This window comes from Manacus vitellinus, unplaced genomic scaffold, assembly GCF_001715985.3.
Source record: "Manacus vitellinus isolate BGI_N305 unplaced genomic scaffold, ASM171598v3 scaffold_18_pilon, whole genome shotgun sequence".
NCBI lineage: Eukaryota > Metazoa > Chordata > Aves > Passeriformes > Pipridae > Manacus > Manacus vitellinus.
The window spans coordinates 8,770,943-8,786,616 of NW_021939324.1; the positions used below are offsets into that span (position 1 = coordinate 8,770,943).

The following is a 15,674-nucleotide window of genomic DNA, read 5'->3' on the forward strand; positions in this document are numbered from 1 at the left end:
CTTTTGGAAGTACCTGCAACTGTTCTTAAAACTTGCTAAGGATTCTAGTCTAAGGCATGACCTTAGTGGTAGCTCCGTTTAAACACAAGCAGGAAAAATAGTTTGAGCATTTAAGACTAGTAGTAGGACTGGAGAGCTTCACTGCAGGAGGAAATTGAAAGCTAATGATTGCCCTCTGAGGGGAAATTTTGTTATGAAATTCAGCTTTTAAGAGTTAAGGAGTTCAGAAATCAACTTTAGGAGCTACAGGGTCTCCAAGAACCACACTCAAAATCCCAGCCTTCCCCCTGTCCTATTATTGGCATAAAAGTAATGAAGCATAGCTGCTTTTTCTTTGTGTTAAATTTTTCATTGTAGAATTGATCCTATAAACTAAGGTTACATGTAATTGAAACAGTGACATAAAAGATGTTGTCAAAACAAGTAAGCTTATGTTTTTAACAATTTCTGACATCCCTCTGGAGTTTGTTCTCTTGTGTATTTACTGCTTAATTAGCCCAGTTGCTATATTAGTTAGATTTCACATTTGTCAAGTGAAATATCAAAAGATTCTGTAATACTGTTTTGAAGTTAATTACAAATCAAAGACCATCTTTATAAAGACTTTCAGTTTCAGCTTGCTAACCGTGTTGCTTAGTATGTTGGTCAGAAGGAAGGGCCTTGTCTAGCCCAAACCTGTCAAAAAGCTTCAGGCTACTAAACTGATTTATTTCTTTACTTTGATTATTCTCTGATGCCCATATTTCTGGACCTGAAGTGTTGCAGAGAAAGCCATGAAAGTGTTGGTCTTTTCTCTGGTGTCTCTGTCCCCTGCTGGCCAAATGAAGCAGAAGGTGTGTAGGGAAAATTTCGCTTTTGGAAAATGATGCTTATTGGAAACCGATGAAGATTCTTTTTAGCATGAACATAAGTCCCTGAAACTTAGTTTTATGTGGCTGCTTCCTGATTGTTCTTAAAACCTTTTGCAAAGTGTCAAATGCTATAACAGTTGCCTCTCTAAGTTCCTGGTAGTCCGATATTACTCTCTTTTTTTCTTTGTCTCTGCCAAAGTGTCTCTTTAACATTTCAAAAGCACTAGCACAGTGTTAAATGGCTTTCCCACAGATCTGTATGGAAAGTTTGTAATGGCATGTATGATCTGAACTGCATACATCTCTGTTGCAAGGGCCAGTGGCCTCAAGTCACTTCTTGCCTATGCATCTGGAAGTATTTCCTCCTAGTTTGTCCTGTTGCTGTCTGGAATAGGCCTTTTGGAAAAACACTGAAAGTAGGTTTTGAATTCAATAGTTTCCTTCAGCTGTGAAAGCTTGGACATATTACAAATATAGCCAGAGCATTTATCATCTTCTGAAAACACTTCTAGACCTTGAAAAGATCTTCAGCCAACTCTTTTCCTAAAACTACCTATCCCTTAGAGGCTTGTAATGATTTCTGTCACATGTTAGTCCAGAGGAGGTCCAGGAATTTCATTCTTACATTTGTTTCTGAACTTGTATTAAATGTACAAACAAACTTGTGCCAGATCTAGATCAAGTTAAAGAGACAATTTTGCAAATTAGGTGCTTTGACTAGGAGGCAAGACAGTTAATTTACTTTGTTATTTTTATAAAAGAAAAAGAAGTGGTTAAGATCTAGCATCACTAAGATGAGTATTTTCTATTAATGCATCTGGTGTTCTTTACAGGATGATAATATTCAGGAAAAATGTAGTTTTTTAAGACTCCATAGATCTCCATAGGCTTTTGGGAATCTTTTCTATTCAGTTGCAGTTATGAAGAGAACTGTATACAAACTACTTCTGGAGCTGTAAAACTGTATTTGGCGTCTGTCTTAATTTTTGTGCTTTTGTCTGTGTGAGTTCTCCAACATGTTGCATCAAAGGAAACATGATGCAAAATATTGTTTAGTTGCTGTGTGTCCTGTCCAGAATGTCCTTTACTCTGTGATGTTGTCCTGTATTCTTGTGTATTTAACAAGAATTTTAACATTTTATTCCAAAGAAAAATGATATGTTGTGATTAGCTCAAAGAAAAAGCTTGGGAAGCTTTTCCCATCACTTTTCACTTGAGAGATTACTGGCTGTAGTAGTATCAAGTTCTTCTATGTTCATACTCCTTAGCAGTAACTTCCAGTAGCAGAATGGATTATGCTACCTGTTTCATTTTGTGTTGAGGCAAAATGAACTCATACAAACTCAGTCCTAGTTTTATAAGCTACCTTCCCTGTTCTTGTCACCTAATTAGTTTTTCCTGGGATTTCTGGAAACAGAATTAGTGACTCTCTGGGCTGACCTGTCTGTTTGCTGGATCTCACAGCCCATAACTGGATGACTTGCCTGTGTTTAAGCTCTTTTTAGGTATCTTGGTCTTAGAATCTGTCCTTAATATTCTATGTAAACACAGTAGAGTTGTGAACACATAACTTAGCACTTGGTTGTAAATTTATTTGACAGATTGGCACATTGATGCTTTTGTATCATCACAAACAAGAGGTGACTTGAAGTGGATACTCTATATTGAAGGTCCAGACTTGCACAGTGTTTAGTAAATTTAGAGCCAAAGTTGCCCTGCCATGTTTTTAATTATTATTTTATATACATATATATGTGTATAAATGTTGTAAATTATTATTTCCTTAAGTGAAATTACTTTGTGCTTGATTTCTAATGTCTGAGCCCTTCATGGTAGCAGGAAGGAACAACCCACCTTTGCTTTTCAAAGCCCTTCAAGTAACGTGTGCAATTAAATGTGCTTCCTTTTTTTATGCATGCCAGTTTTTAACAAAACAAGAAATCTCTTAAGTCCTACAATATCTGAGAGGAGAAAAATAAGAAAAATTGATATGAACAATGTGAAAGTATGTGAGATCTCATTTCCTTCATTATTCTGTTTCCTTTAGGCATTCTGATAACAACCATTGCCTCAAAAGGGGAATTACAGAATTGGCCAGAACTCTTGCCAAAGCTTTGCAGCCTGTTGGATTCTGAAGATTACAATACCTGTGAGGTAAGGAGATTTATAGAAAATTAAAAGAGTATCATCTGAATTTGATTATTTTTATCTCTCTTCACAGAGACTTTGTATAGGTATAGTATTGTGTGCATTTCTATGTGTCTTTATGTGTGTCCATGTGTTCTCCTTGGGGAATAGTGGCTCAGTTTGATACTTTCTTTTCTACCTGCAGTCCATGTTCTTACTGTTCATTCAAATGAATTTAGGTTTTTTGCATAAAAGCAGAATAAGATTGCAGATGGATAGTTAGCGTATCTCAGCTGAGAAGTGTCCTGAAGTTACTAGTCTTTTAGGCATCATCAGTGTCATTAAGTTGACCCTGAATTTTCTCTTACATAAAAGTGAGTTCATTCTTATTGTAACTTAATCTGGAAAAGTGATCTGTGATTGCTTACAATTTGAATTACTTGATATTATCTCCATGGAAGTGTATGAAACATTTTGTATAAAGTGATCCTCAGAGATGACTGATGGTCCAAGACACCATGCTTTTGTTTAGTGTTTTAGTGGTGCTTTCTCTCAGAAAAAGAAAAAAACGCTTGAGAATCGAACTCAAATTGAGTGTCATCTCTGTTTTGCCCCATAACAAATCATGAAAGGAAATACATTTATATATCTAATTAAATTGGATACTCCTGCCCCATTCTATTTATTTATCAAATAAGAGCTAGCTTTTAAACATTTTTTAAAATATGATTGAATAGATGATCATTGAACACTAAAACTAAAATTACGACTTATCCATTACTGACTCACACAGCTTGAGAGCTGGCAGATGCTGGTTTAAATAAAATGCCTTTAAGGATATTTCAGTTTAATCCATATTAAGTTAGCTGCATTTACAGTGTTAACTAGCTACATATACTGTGTTGTGCTGAAATTACCTATTGTATACAAAGTCTGAAATTTGGTGTTCTTCAGAATGTGAAAGAATATATTTATTTATTTGTTTGTTTACTTATTTATTTTTAAACAGGGTGCTTTTGGCGCTCTTCAGAAAATATGTGAAGATTCTGCTGAAATTTTAGATAGTGATGTGTTGGATCGGCCACTCAATATCATGATACCTAAGTTCTTGCAGTTTTTCAAGCACAGCAGTCCAAAAATACGGTAGGTTTATATATTGTGCTTACCTGTAGACTTTATGTTTAAATTTTATTTACATGAGCAGCAAGGCTGCTATTTTGTAGAGCTGTTTAAAACCTGCTTTGTTTTTTTTAAATAACCTGCAGAGATCGACAAAGATTCCATGCATCAGTAATTTCCATGTTTGTCTGCTTGGTTAATGCAACAATCTCCCCTCCCAATGATTTTGAAAATCAAATTGTTTCCTTAAAGTTTTTGCATATTATTATGAAAAATTCAATGCTGGGGTTTGCACTTAATATTCTGATTAGAAATAATAATTTTGCATTCCTTTTGTAATGGCTTCAGCAATAGGAGAGTAAAAATTCTTTTGCTGACAAAAGTTTCTGAGCTTTGGTGAAAAAAGTTCTGCTTTTAACTGAACTTTCAGCTGAATCAGATTGAATGGGCTCATCATCTTTTCACTGTAAAACTATATTAAATCTCTCTAAAATAACAGCGTGGAAGAAAAATTCCAGAATTAAATTGTTATTTCTAATATTCATTACAAAGAACAGTAGCCAGAGTGCCTCTGCTGCAAAAAAAGCTAACAGCATCCTGGGCTTGAGTATTGCCATCTCGTTAAGGAAGGTGATCCTTCCCTTCATCTTCCAGATGAGGCCACACCTGAAGTACTGTGTCCAGTTCTGGACAGTTCAGTGTGAAAGAGACATGGATATACTGGAAAGAGTTCAACAGAGGTCTGAGGAAAGGCTGAAAGAGCTGAGACTCATCAGTGTGTGTAAATACCTGAAGAGAGGGAGGAAGAAAAGACATGTCCGGGCTCTTTCCAGTGGTGCCCAGTGACAGAACCAGAGGCAGTGGCCACAAACAGAAACTCAGAAGGTTCCCTCCGAACATCAAACCCACCTTTTTACTGTGAGAATGATCAAACCCTGGCACAGGTTGCCCAGAGAGGTGATAGAGTCTCTATCCTTGGAGATATTCAATAGCCAGCTGAACATGGTCCTGGGCAACTGGCTGTAGGTGGTCCTGCTTGAGCAGGGGGGTTGGACCAGATGATTTCCAGAGATGCATTCCAGCCTCAGCCATTCTGTGATTCTTAGTGATTCTGTGAAATGTGTTTTTAACTCCTGTTTGAAAATTATATTGAAAAATTCAGCAACTTGGAGGTGGCAATTCTTTATTGCCAAGAGTGGTAGATAGTGAAGACTTAAGAGGAAGACTATAACTTAGAATGTATCATGCTACGATTCTGATAGGGTTGAGAAATTTACCTATAAAAGATGCGCACTGAGAATAATATGTAATAAAGTGCGAACTTGGTCTTGTGGAAAGATAAAACTTAGTAAGTTTCACAGAATATTCTGAGTTGTAAGGGACTCACAAGAATCATCAAGTCCTGCTCTTACATGATTGGCCCATACAAGGATCAAACCCATGACCTTGGTGTTCTTAACATCATGCTCTAACCAACTGAGCTAATCTCATAATCTCCCTTCTGGAGCTGGGAGAGATGGAGAAAACATGCTTCTTTCCTTACTACATTAAACAGTCTCTCACTTCTTTCTAATGCTGCAAGGTTCCTGGCTTTGAGACTGTTAACCAGTTTCAAATTTAAAGCAGGCTACCTGCTGACCCATAGCCTAGTTTGAGTACATAGTGCTGTGGTATGAAAAGGACTAGTAGTGTCAGTACAATAATACCTTATATTTAAATCTATCGAAAGACAACTTTTGAACAATGTTTTATGAGACAGTCTTCCAAGAAATGTCTGAACAGAATAAAAGTTTAGAGTTACACTAGTAAAAATACTGTAATGAATCTTCAAAGGGCGTTAGAGGTAGTTTTGCCTTGTGCCTCTGCTTTGAGAATTTGACTTTTGTGTCTGAGAATGAAAAAGACATGGAAGTAATGGCTTTACATGAAATGGAATAGAATAACAATGCTTTGTTTTTTAGAATATTTCTACCATGAGTATGTATCCTACTATGAGTGTGGGTTTGTTCTAAGCTATAGTTACATTGTTGACACATATTAGTCTCACTAAATTCTAAAAATATTGCAAAGGAAGTTGTATACTTAGCAGCGAAGAAGGTCTTGCTTAAATTTCACCATGTTGACTTGTATGGAATTATTAATATCTGAGAAGATTACAATCATAATATAACCGAAAAGAACATCATTACATACTGTTCAGAACAAATGTGCCAGCCATAGTCATCCTGCCCTGTTTTCTTTCTACTGAATAGTTTATTTTAAAATATTTATTAGGTATTTCAGAGTATAAGACAGTATTTAAAATGAGGTTTAGTATTTTGCTTGGTTAGACTACAGATATGTAGATTTATTCTCTCTTGCCCTTAGAAGGTATTTGTTTAATGTTTTTGCTGCCTTTGTACGGTTTAAAAATGTTTTTAATTCATGAAAATATGTATTTTAACTGTTCCATTTGTAGGTCTCATGCTGTGGCTTGCGTCAATCAATTTATCATCAGCAGAACTCAAGCTCTTATGTTGCACATAGATTCTTTTATTGAGGTGGGTGTGTATTCTTGGTTGGAGTTAAGTCAAGTGACTATCTGATTTATCAGGAATTTTGAACTGTGTTTTACAACCACCTCTGCCCTAAACTCCCCATTTTTGGTTGCCCATTCTTAGTTTCAGTCCCCATGGATTGAAGTTCATTCTGTATGCTTGTGCTCAGAGGTAACCACTCAGTAAGCCCAAAAAATAGACTTATTTTGAAAGATGTTCCATTTTCATAAATAGGGTAAGCTCTTGCTGTGTAAAGGTGGAAAAGTAATGACAATGGTCTGTCTCTTACCTGTCCTGGAAAGTGCATGTCACTGGGCCTGTTTGTCTGTCTGAATACTGCTACTAAACAAGGATGAGAAGGATTCTGAGTTATCTAGACTATTTGATTTGCTACTCTTATGTACTGACACAATTCTCTGTTTACTGATAGAATTTACATTTAGAAGAAAAAAAATAATCCAGGAAGTACTGTTCTTGTGCTGTTGTTAATACTACACAGTGTCATGGTTATGTGTAAAATATGTTGGGAGTGTGAAGAGTTAATTTGAGTTAATACATCTTTAAGAAATAAAATAGTATTCTGAGGTGTGGGGTAGGCGAGTACAGAAGTATATATTTGCATACTTTAGTTTGCCAGCAGTGTCAATTTTAATAGAAATTGAACTTGATGAATAGAGGCTTTTCAACTGTTACGGTTTCCTAACAGAATCTTTTTGCACTGGCTGGTGATGAGGAGCCTGAAGTACGCAAAAATGTTTGCCGTGCTCTGGTAATGTTGCTGGAAGTTCGGATGGATCGCCTTCTTCCTCATATGATTAGTATAGTTGAGGTGAGTTTAATTTTCTAGATTGCCTGCAGATTCCCCTGTTTGGTATTGCGGAAGTATTAACAAATAAAAACCATTTATCAGAACAGCTATGTTACTCTTCCTTCAAGACTGAGATTGCAAAAATTTCTTTTTATCTAATTGCCAACTTGACACTGTGTTTGACAGGCAGTGCATATGGCAGTTGTTTATTCTTCTTTAAAATAATTATCCTAAATGACTGGGATCAAAGTTAAGGCATTGCTTGACCCTAAATGAGAAGATTGTGTTAAAAATCTAGCACTGGTGCTGGTACTGCCCCAGTTTACATGTTGAAGCTGTCACTTTTTTGGATGTGTAACATAACAAGGATAAGGCATGTTATTTTATATAGCTGAGGTGCTCTTTGAGCTACTAATGAATAAGTTCTAACTTAAATATTTATTTTTATATTGTGTAGTACATGCTTCAAAGGACCCAGGACCAAGATGAAAATGTGGCTTTGGAGGCTTGTGAGTTTTGGCTGACTTTGGCTGAACAGCCAATTTGTAAAGATGTATTATGTCGGCATCTTACTAAGTAAGTATTAAGCATTACAACTCATTAAACTTAAAACTTCAGTTGACTTGTTCCTGGTTACTCTTTTATAGAGACTGTATCTAGCTTGCAGTATATTTAGACGAATTTTCCTATAGCTAGTTCTTGTGCATAGTATAATTGAAAAGACTTCTGAAGATTTCAGACCCTGTGAACTCCAGAAACAACTTAACTGTGTCACTGTAGTGCTTTACCTCAAATTTAATAAGCTGTTAAGCTTCCCATGGATGCAAAGATATGCTAACATGCACTTACGCTCAAATAAACGTCTGCAAATGACATTACTTGTAATACCTTGTGCACCATGAACGTGTTGTCTTGACTACTGCTGATGTGGGCATCTCTGTGCAATGCTTCTATGTGCATAGTTGTGTAAAAAGTTCCTCGTTTTAAAAAGAGCATAAGACAGCATGACATGACTTGGATTTAGGAATCAATTTTATATCAATTACTATTGCAATTTAAACTTGAAGAAAGCATGTAGTATTTGTTCCTTCATACTTCTGCAGCCTGATAGTAGTTTAAGTTTCAAATATTAGTTTTTCTAACTTTCAAAAAGTTATCCTATGCCTCAAAATATAGAACGTTGATTGAATGGGAATGAATATCCATGTGTGAAGTGTAAACACCTGCATGTCTGCAACGGTGCTTGTAACTTTCTCCAAACTAATCTGAAGTCTTTTACAACAGGAAATTAATTCTTCAGTGTTGCCAGCAAATGAATACTCTTTCTTTTCATGTATGCACAGAACATCTTTGAAATTAGTAAAGACTCTCAAGATTTTGAATGGAAGAACAGAATGACAGACTGAAGGGGGCACATTCTTCTCAGCAAAAATAAGCACTGTAGATGTGAAGTAAATAAAAAAAAAAAAGAAGGAAAATTCCAGTTTCTATAAGCAATGAAAGCAGAAAACTGATTAGAACACGGCACTGTAGCAGAGAAGGAATAGAATTAAAAACAGGAGAACCAATGTTATGAGAAATGATTTTTAAATTTTAAAATGGTCTTACTTAGTTTCTAGTTTTGTAGTTCAAAAAGCAAAAGAATGATAGCACCGTTCTTGAGTCCACCTGTTCCCTTCCCAACACACATTATGTAGTTAATGACTGTAGTATATAACTGTATAATTATACAATATATAATATATGTAACACTAAGAGTTAATAACTATTAGTATTAAACCTCTTTTGGCTACATGAACATTGACACTGCAACACCATCATACTGAATTTTTAAAGAAAACTTTTTAAAAAAAGCTTTAGAAGATTTTTCTAGACAAACAATTTAATAAGAATAATATTACATTTTTTTCCCATGATCTTTTAATGCCATGTGTGTTGAAGGCAGGTTTTTTTGGTGACTTCTCTTTGCGTAGGGAGCTATATAAGTTTGTCAATACTTGATGATAATCTTAAAATTTTGTACACTAAATTAAAAGTGGGACAAGATTTTCTTAAAACATGTTCCTGTGATATCTAACATCTTGTTCTATTTTATGCTTGTAGCCTTTATTATAAAACGGATACTTCGCAAAGTATGCTGCAGAAAAGCCAATGAATTAGTGATAATGTCTATACTTGCTATTCCTTCATTCAAAGTTTAGAACATAATGTGCCAGTGCAATGTGTGAATATTAGTGCAAGCCTTGCACCTTCAAAAACAATCATCCTCAGCTGCAGAATATAGCAAGATTGAGTCTGTCACTGTTGCTGGATCATCCACTGTCATTAGCTTCTTTTGGCTTGTAATACATATTTTTATGGATTTTTTTTTTTGTTGTGATGAATGTGTTTCTATGTGAAATATTTTACTTTTTTCCCTTAGTACTTTTTTAGCTATGCATCTGTATGGTTGGAGTCCCATAATCATAACCAGTTTAATAACGAAATAAAACCTAATACAGATTAGCCAAGATTTCTGCAATGTTGGGGTCTTGTTTTACTGAAGTAGTCACAAAGTGATAGGAAGACTTAATGTAGTTAGGCTTCCATATTTAACAGTAATGAGGTAGAGTCTTCATCCACAAGTAAATGAAGTGACAAGTAGTATTAAGTCAAGAGTCACATATATCATGTATATTATAGGAGTTGGAATTCTTACTGAAAACCTATAGATGTAATTTTTGAAAGGTGCTTCAGAATAAATTCATCAGTTGTGCCAGCTGGCTACTTCTGTTTGAAATTAACACTTCTTCTCATTACAAAGTATTGCATAATTTTATGACATGGAGCTTGGTTCAGGTACTAGCTTTTGTTCAGGTACTAGCTAAGGTTTTTCTTTTGGGTTGGGAGGTGAGGGTTACAACCAAAATTATGGTCTGTATAGCTGAAAACTGGCTTGCTTTTTTATGTGTTATTTTAACATGCATAAATATTTCTTTGTAGGCTGATACCTGTGCTGGTAAATGGTATGAAATATTCAGAGATTGATATTATTCTGTTGAAGGTGAGTATCAGTTTCATTTACTCTAGAGGAATAGCTGGTTAGCTTCTGACTTATAAAGCAGAATGATTCAGATCAGAATGGGTAGATCTGGCCTACCATCTGTTCAATGGAAAATTAGCTTTCTGGGGCAAGGTATGCTGTTCCAAATACTAAATACAACTGCTGCTATGTTTGTTGGAAAATAATCTGTGGCTCTCCTGCTTTGCCCCAGTCCCCGCTTACCCAATTTAGGCAGAGCTGGGATACTATTACCATGAACTACTTCAAGAATGCAGCCTAAAAAAATGTTGAGAATTAGTGCTAATGGCTTCCAGATTGAATACATGGCTTTTTTCATGACCGTGTTTCAGAATATGTCTGTGTACCAGAATTTCTCTATTATTTCTTTCTACTTCATTCCCATTGAGTAATTTTGTAACAAGAAGGATACTTTGTGGGTGAGAGTATCTCTCTTGCTTGTATCTTCTGTCCTCTTTCTGGTAAATTCGTCAGGAGAACATAGGAGCACTGGCATTTTGATAGTTGGGCAGCTCAAGTGGGATGTGAATCTTATATACTTACAAAGTCTTGGACTAAAACTACATTGTTAACTTCCTTGAGCAATGTGGTTGGACTAGTTTATCTGATAAAACAATTTGATGACAGGGGGATGTTGAAGAAGATGAAGCTATTCCAGACAGTGAGCAGGACATAAGGCCTCGTTTTCATCGTTCAAAGACGGTGGCTCAGCAACATGAAGAGGATGGTATTGAAGATGATGACGATGATGATGATGAACTTGATGATGATGATACTATTTCTGACTGGAATTTAAGTATGTCAAAGTAATGTGTAAAATATTTTGAAATAGATCAATGTGCATAATACAGGAACCACAGTAAGAGAAGTTTGTGTGTAGGAATACTGAGTCTTTGTTTTTGAATACAGAAAGAATTATCTGCTGACATAATTGGTCGATGTGTTGGAGGGGGTCTTTCAAATGACACTTTGAATTTGTAGCTGCATTGGCAAAAGCTATCCATCTGAAAGCTTATTTTTTAACTTCAATATGGCAGGTTGAGCTAAAAATATTTAGCTGATGCAATTCAATGGAGCTTTTGGACTTAGAATTTTAATTCTATGAGATAATAAAAATCATGTATCACCTGTTTAACATCAGTTAAACATTAATCAGTGGAGCAAGCTTAATGATGCTTTCTTTAATTTCAGTCTTCTCTCTAATATTGATTTGTGTTTTGTTTTGGGTTTGTTTTTAATTCCCTATGTGAACATGCTTCTACCTATGGCCATTACTGGTAGTTCTTTATCATGAGAGGAATTTGCTTCTGACCAGAATACAGTACCGTAGTTATGAAGAGAGGAGATAGCTGTGAGGAAACCAGAATTCTGGTGGCCTCTGTGTGTGTCATAGGACCTTTCAGCTAAGAGGCCATGTTGTAAGGAAAGAAAATGCCACAAACTGGTTTTTAAGTTGTGAAATTTTGACAAATCTGATTTGAATATGTTTTGGAAACGACCTCACTGTGGAATAATGTTCTGAGGTTTGGACATAGCCACATTTTTTTTTCCCAAGGCCACAAGTTTTCACAACAGGTGAACATACCTTCAGGATTATGATTAAACAATTTAGAAATGTATTTGGAGAATTATTATTGTTGTTGTTGTAGAAAATATGAGTGCAAATATGCTTGTTTCTGTAAAGCCACTTTTTGGGGAAAAAAATAGTTTTAGGTTCCTAGTGCTGTTCTTGTCACTGCTGTAAATAGAGATTGCAGAATTAAATACATATTTTCTGAAGAAGATAGCTCAAATGAATAAGGTGCCCTGTGATGCACAGTTTTGATTAAGATGGTGAGAAGGCTGAAGTTGTTCTGAAATAGTGGCCTGGAAGAGAAATAGCAGAGCAGTTTAGAAATCTGTGATAAGAAATGTTATCTGGATTTCAGAAAATTTTTGTTATCTAAAAATCAGGATTGTGTGCCCTATTTCTTATCCAGTGTTCTATATCTGACTTCCCATTTGAACAGAGAGGAAGCATCAGCACAGCTTGACAATAAGAAGCATTGCTTACTGATGAGACCAGTGTGATCCACTGGAGAGATTAAGAAGGAACTGATATTATAATAATAATGACTTTCAAAGATCTGTGGCTTTGCACCAGAGCACGGTGGATCACTGTGTTGTAATGAAATGGAAGTATCTTTCTTCCTAATGCACTGAGAATCCACTGGCAGCTCAAAATAAGGATTATATTGCCTAACTACAATTATTGGTATAATAAGCAGAGATTAACACTGTTAATTCCCTTCAGGGAAATGTTCTGCTGCTGCTTTAGACGTCCTAGCCAATGTATTTCGTGATGAACTTCTGCCACACATCTTGCCCCTGTTGAAGGAATTGCTCTTCCACCCTGAGTGGGTAGTTAAAGAATCTGGTATCCTTGTTCTTGGCGCAATTGCTGAAGGTAAGGCAACAGTGCATATCAGGTTACTGATTTTTTAATTGGTTCTAAAGCAGCTCAGATGAATTTACTTACGCAAACAAGTATATGTTCTTAGCTGGTTTAGTTTCAGTGATTAATCTCAAGATCTACTAGTAGATGACTGCAGTTATTTAATTGTTAATTTTCAAATTTATGCATGTTTAGGAGGCTAAATTGATTACATAATTTCTTTTATTTCTCCATGTCTTAACTCTGCAGCATACAATTGTTGATCACTCACAAAATACTACCTTGATTTCGTAGAAGATATTTTTTTAGAAATGTTTTTCAGAAATGGAGAAGACTGCTCCTGTGACTTCAGTACCCTAAGCTGCCTTTTGTGTATGGTTCCCCAATTAAAATAGGAGAACTTCCATTCCTTTTTACTTACTCACAGCCTTGTTTGGCTTTTTGCCTGAAGTTTCAGCATCTCTGTCAGCATCTTTTGCAGGCCGAAGAAGTACATTTGGGTCCATGCCTGGATTATCTTTCTTTTCCCACGGTGTCTGATGAACCTACTTTTTTTGTTGTTACTAGAAAACTTTTTACTTGGTTTTGATTTTAAGTCAAGCAAGTGAAAGTTAGTATTTCTAGCAAATCTCAGTGTATTACTGCCCTTGCTTACTTGAATGGTGTAGCTTTTATTGGTGGTCAGTATTTGTATGATATTAGGAAAAAATAAGAGGAAATTTAAATTTCTTAAGTATTCCTTTTTAATGTGATGATTTCTTGTCAAGCCATAGTCTCTATTTGTTTTCTCGCTTACTCTGAGTAGACTGATGTAAAAACCTTCATTTTATTTGAATGTACTTGCTATACTACGTTTAATAAAGCAGAATTTCTGGAGACTGAGTAGAATTGTAATAGAAAGCACTGAAGTAAAATTGTAATAGAAATGAATATAAGTTTAATTGGACGTTTTAATTATTGTTTATGTAAGGTTTCTTTTTAGGACTTTATATAAATTAGGTAGACTTGCTTTGTATATTGTGAAAATATCAGTTAACTTTGCATATTGTGCATAGAGCGAAAGTATATCTCTTAAAGGAAACAGAAAACCATAGAACTTTTCGTTAATTCTGGTGCTGCAATAGCTGTATTTTTCCTTCTAGGCTGCATGCAGGGTATGATTCCATATCTTCCAGAGCTAATCCCTCACCTTATTCAGTGCCTCTCTGACAAAAAGGCTCTTGTGCGCTCCATTACATGCTGGACTCTTAGTCGCTATGCACACTGGGTAGTTAGTCAACCCCCAGACACATACTTGAAGCCATTAATGACTGAGTTGCTAAAGCGTATCTTGGATAGCAACAAGAGAGTACAAGAAGCTGCCTGCAGGTAAGCCAAAGCTTAAGCAAAAATAACTATCCATGACAGAGCTTTTTTTTCCATGGGAAGCTATTTTTCATGCCCTTATCAATGAATGCATGACTCCATTTCTAGCTCTTAATGTATTTCTTTCTCTTAAAATGGGGTATAGGCAGCTGCTTCTGAAGTAGTCACAACTTTCTCCCAAGTTGTAATAACCTGAAAAAAGTTAACTTGTATTTCTCTTATCCACTTTGTTTTCAGAGTATATGAACCACCAACCTAAATAATTTATTGTAGTAAATTTGCTGTTTGTGATGCTTCTTTGTTTTCAATATATGATGTTTCATTTATAAGAGATTTGGCTTTTTTTAATATGCCTATGAACAGATTGTAGTGGAAAACTATCCTGTGGTTGGAGTACTGGTACTGTTTGTACTTAGCTCAGTATTACGGAAATATTTGAGTTATGATTATTTCAAAGGTTATTAACTTTCTCTCAAAGAGAGATCCTGGGAGATAAGATTGCATTCTTCCCCTTGTCTATTTATATTAAAAAAAAAAAAGAAGAAGAATTAATGGCTTCATTAGTGCACATAACATTAATGAAATGGGAATGGGTGCATCCCTTGTGCAGGTAGCTCATCAAATAAAATTTGTACATGTCAGTTTTTGTGAGACCAGAGTGTACACAGCAAACCTTTAAGAAGGTTTCTTCATAAAGCAGAGTTAGATCCTCATCTGAACAGATTCTTAACACTTGAAACATGTAATAATGATAGTAATGCTAAAAATGATGATGATGATAGCATCTACCCCCAAATATCAGTAGTGCCTAAGGACTGAGTTCAGAGTTCTTGTGCTAAGCTCTGCACAAAAGGGGTGAATGTATCCTTGCCTGAGAACAGATACAATGAATTCATGAAATGTATTTAATAAGATTTGAGTATTAAACAGTGTTTCCTTTTTGTCTCCAAACCTTTTCAAGCCTTGGGCTAGCAAATTTGGGGACCTTTACTGTCTGTTCTATTAATTCTATTTAACAACAAAAAACAAAACAACCCCCCAAAACAGAAAACAAACAAAAAAACCCAGCAAAACAAAGACAAAGCAACAAAACAACCAGCCAACCAACAAAAAGAAATCCCCAAGGAAAAGTACCCTACATCTGTTCAAACTTTCCTTGTCCAAAACATAGTTGAAAATCTGCATTTAGTTGAACACTGTGTTCGACTAGCTGTGTTGTAGTTGTTAAATAACCTCATATGATGCTTATGAAGGATGTAAAAGGGGACCTGGAAACAAAGTAATAAGAAATATAGAATAGAAATATTAAAAATAACAGTACATCTGATTTTTTTTTAATTAAAAGTTTGATATCAGACTTAGAGCCTGTTTT

General features: G+C 35.4%; 1 protein-coding gene across 1 annotated transcript in view; it reads left to right on the forward strand.

Moving 5' to 3' along the window:
- The window catches only part of TNPO1 (transportin 1), a 54,294-nt gene that overhangs the window by 21,740 nt on the left and 16,880 nt on the right, over window positions 1-15,674 (forward strand). Inside the window, exons 5-13 of the mRNA XM_018070418.3 lie at window positions 2,899-3,005; window positions 3,988-4,121; window positions 6,556-6,637; window positions 7,341-7,463; window positions 7,900-8,018; window positions 10,425-10,485; window positions 11,131-11,299; window positions 12,797-12,949; window positions 14,080-14,305. Of these exons, the coding sequence (XP_017925907.1) occupies window positions 2,899-3,005; window positions 3,988-4,121; window positions 6,556-6,637; window positions 7,341-7,463; window positions 7,900-8,018; window positions 10,425-10,485; window positions 11,131-11,299; window positions 12,797-12,949; window positions 14,080-14,305 (1,174 nt within the window). The remainder of the gene's footprint in view (window positions 1-2,898; window positions 3,006-3,987; window positions 4,122-6,555; window positions 6,638-7,340; window positions 7,464-7,899; window positions 8,019-10,424; window positions 10,486-11,130; window positions 11,300-12,796; window positions 12,950-14,079; window positions 14,306-15,674) is intronic.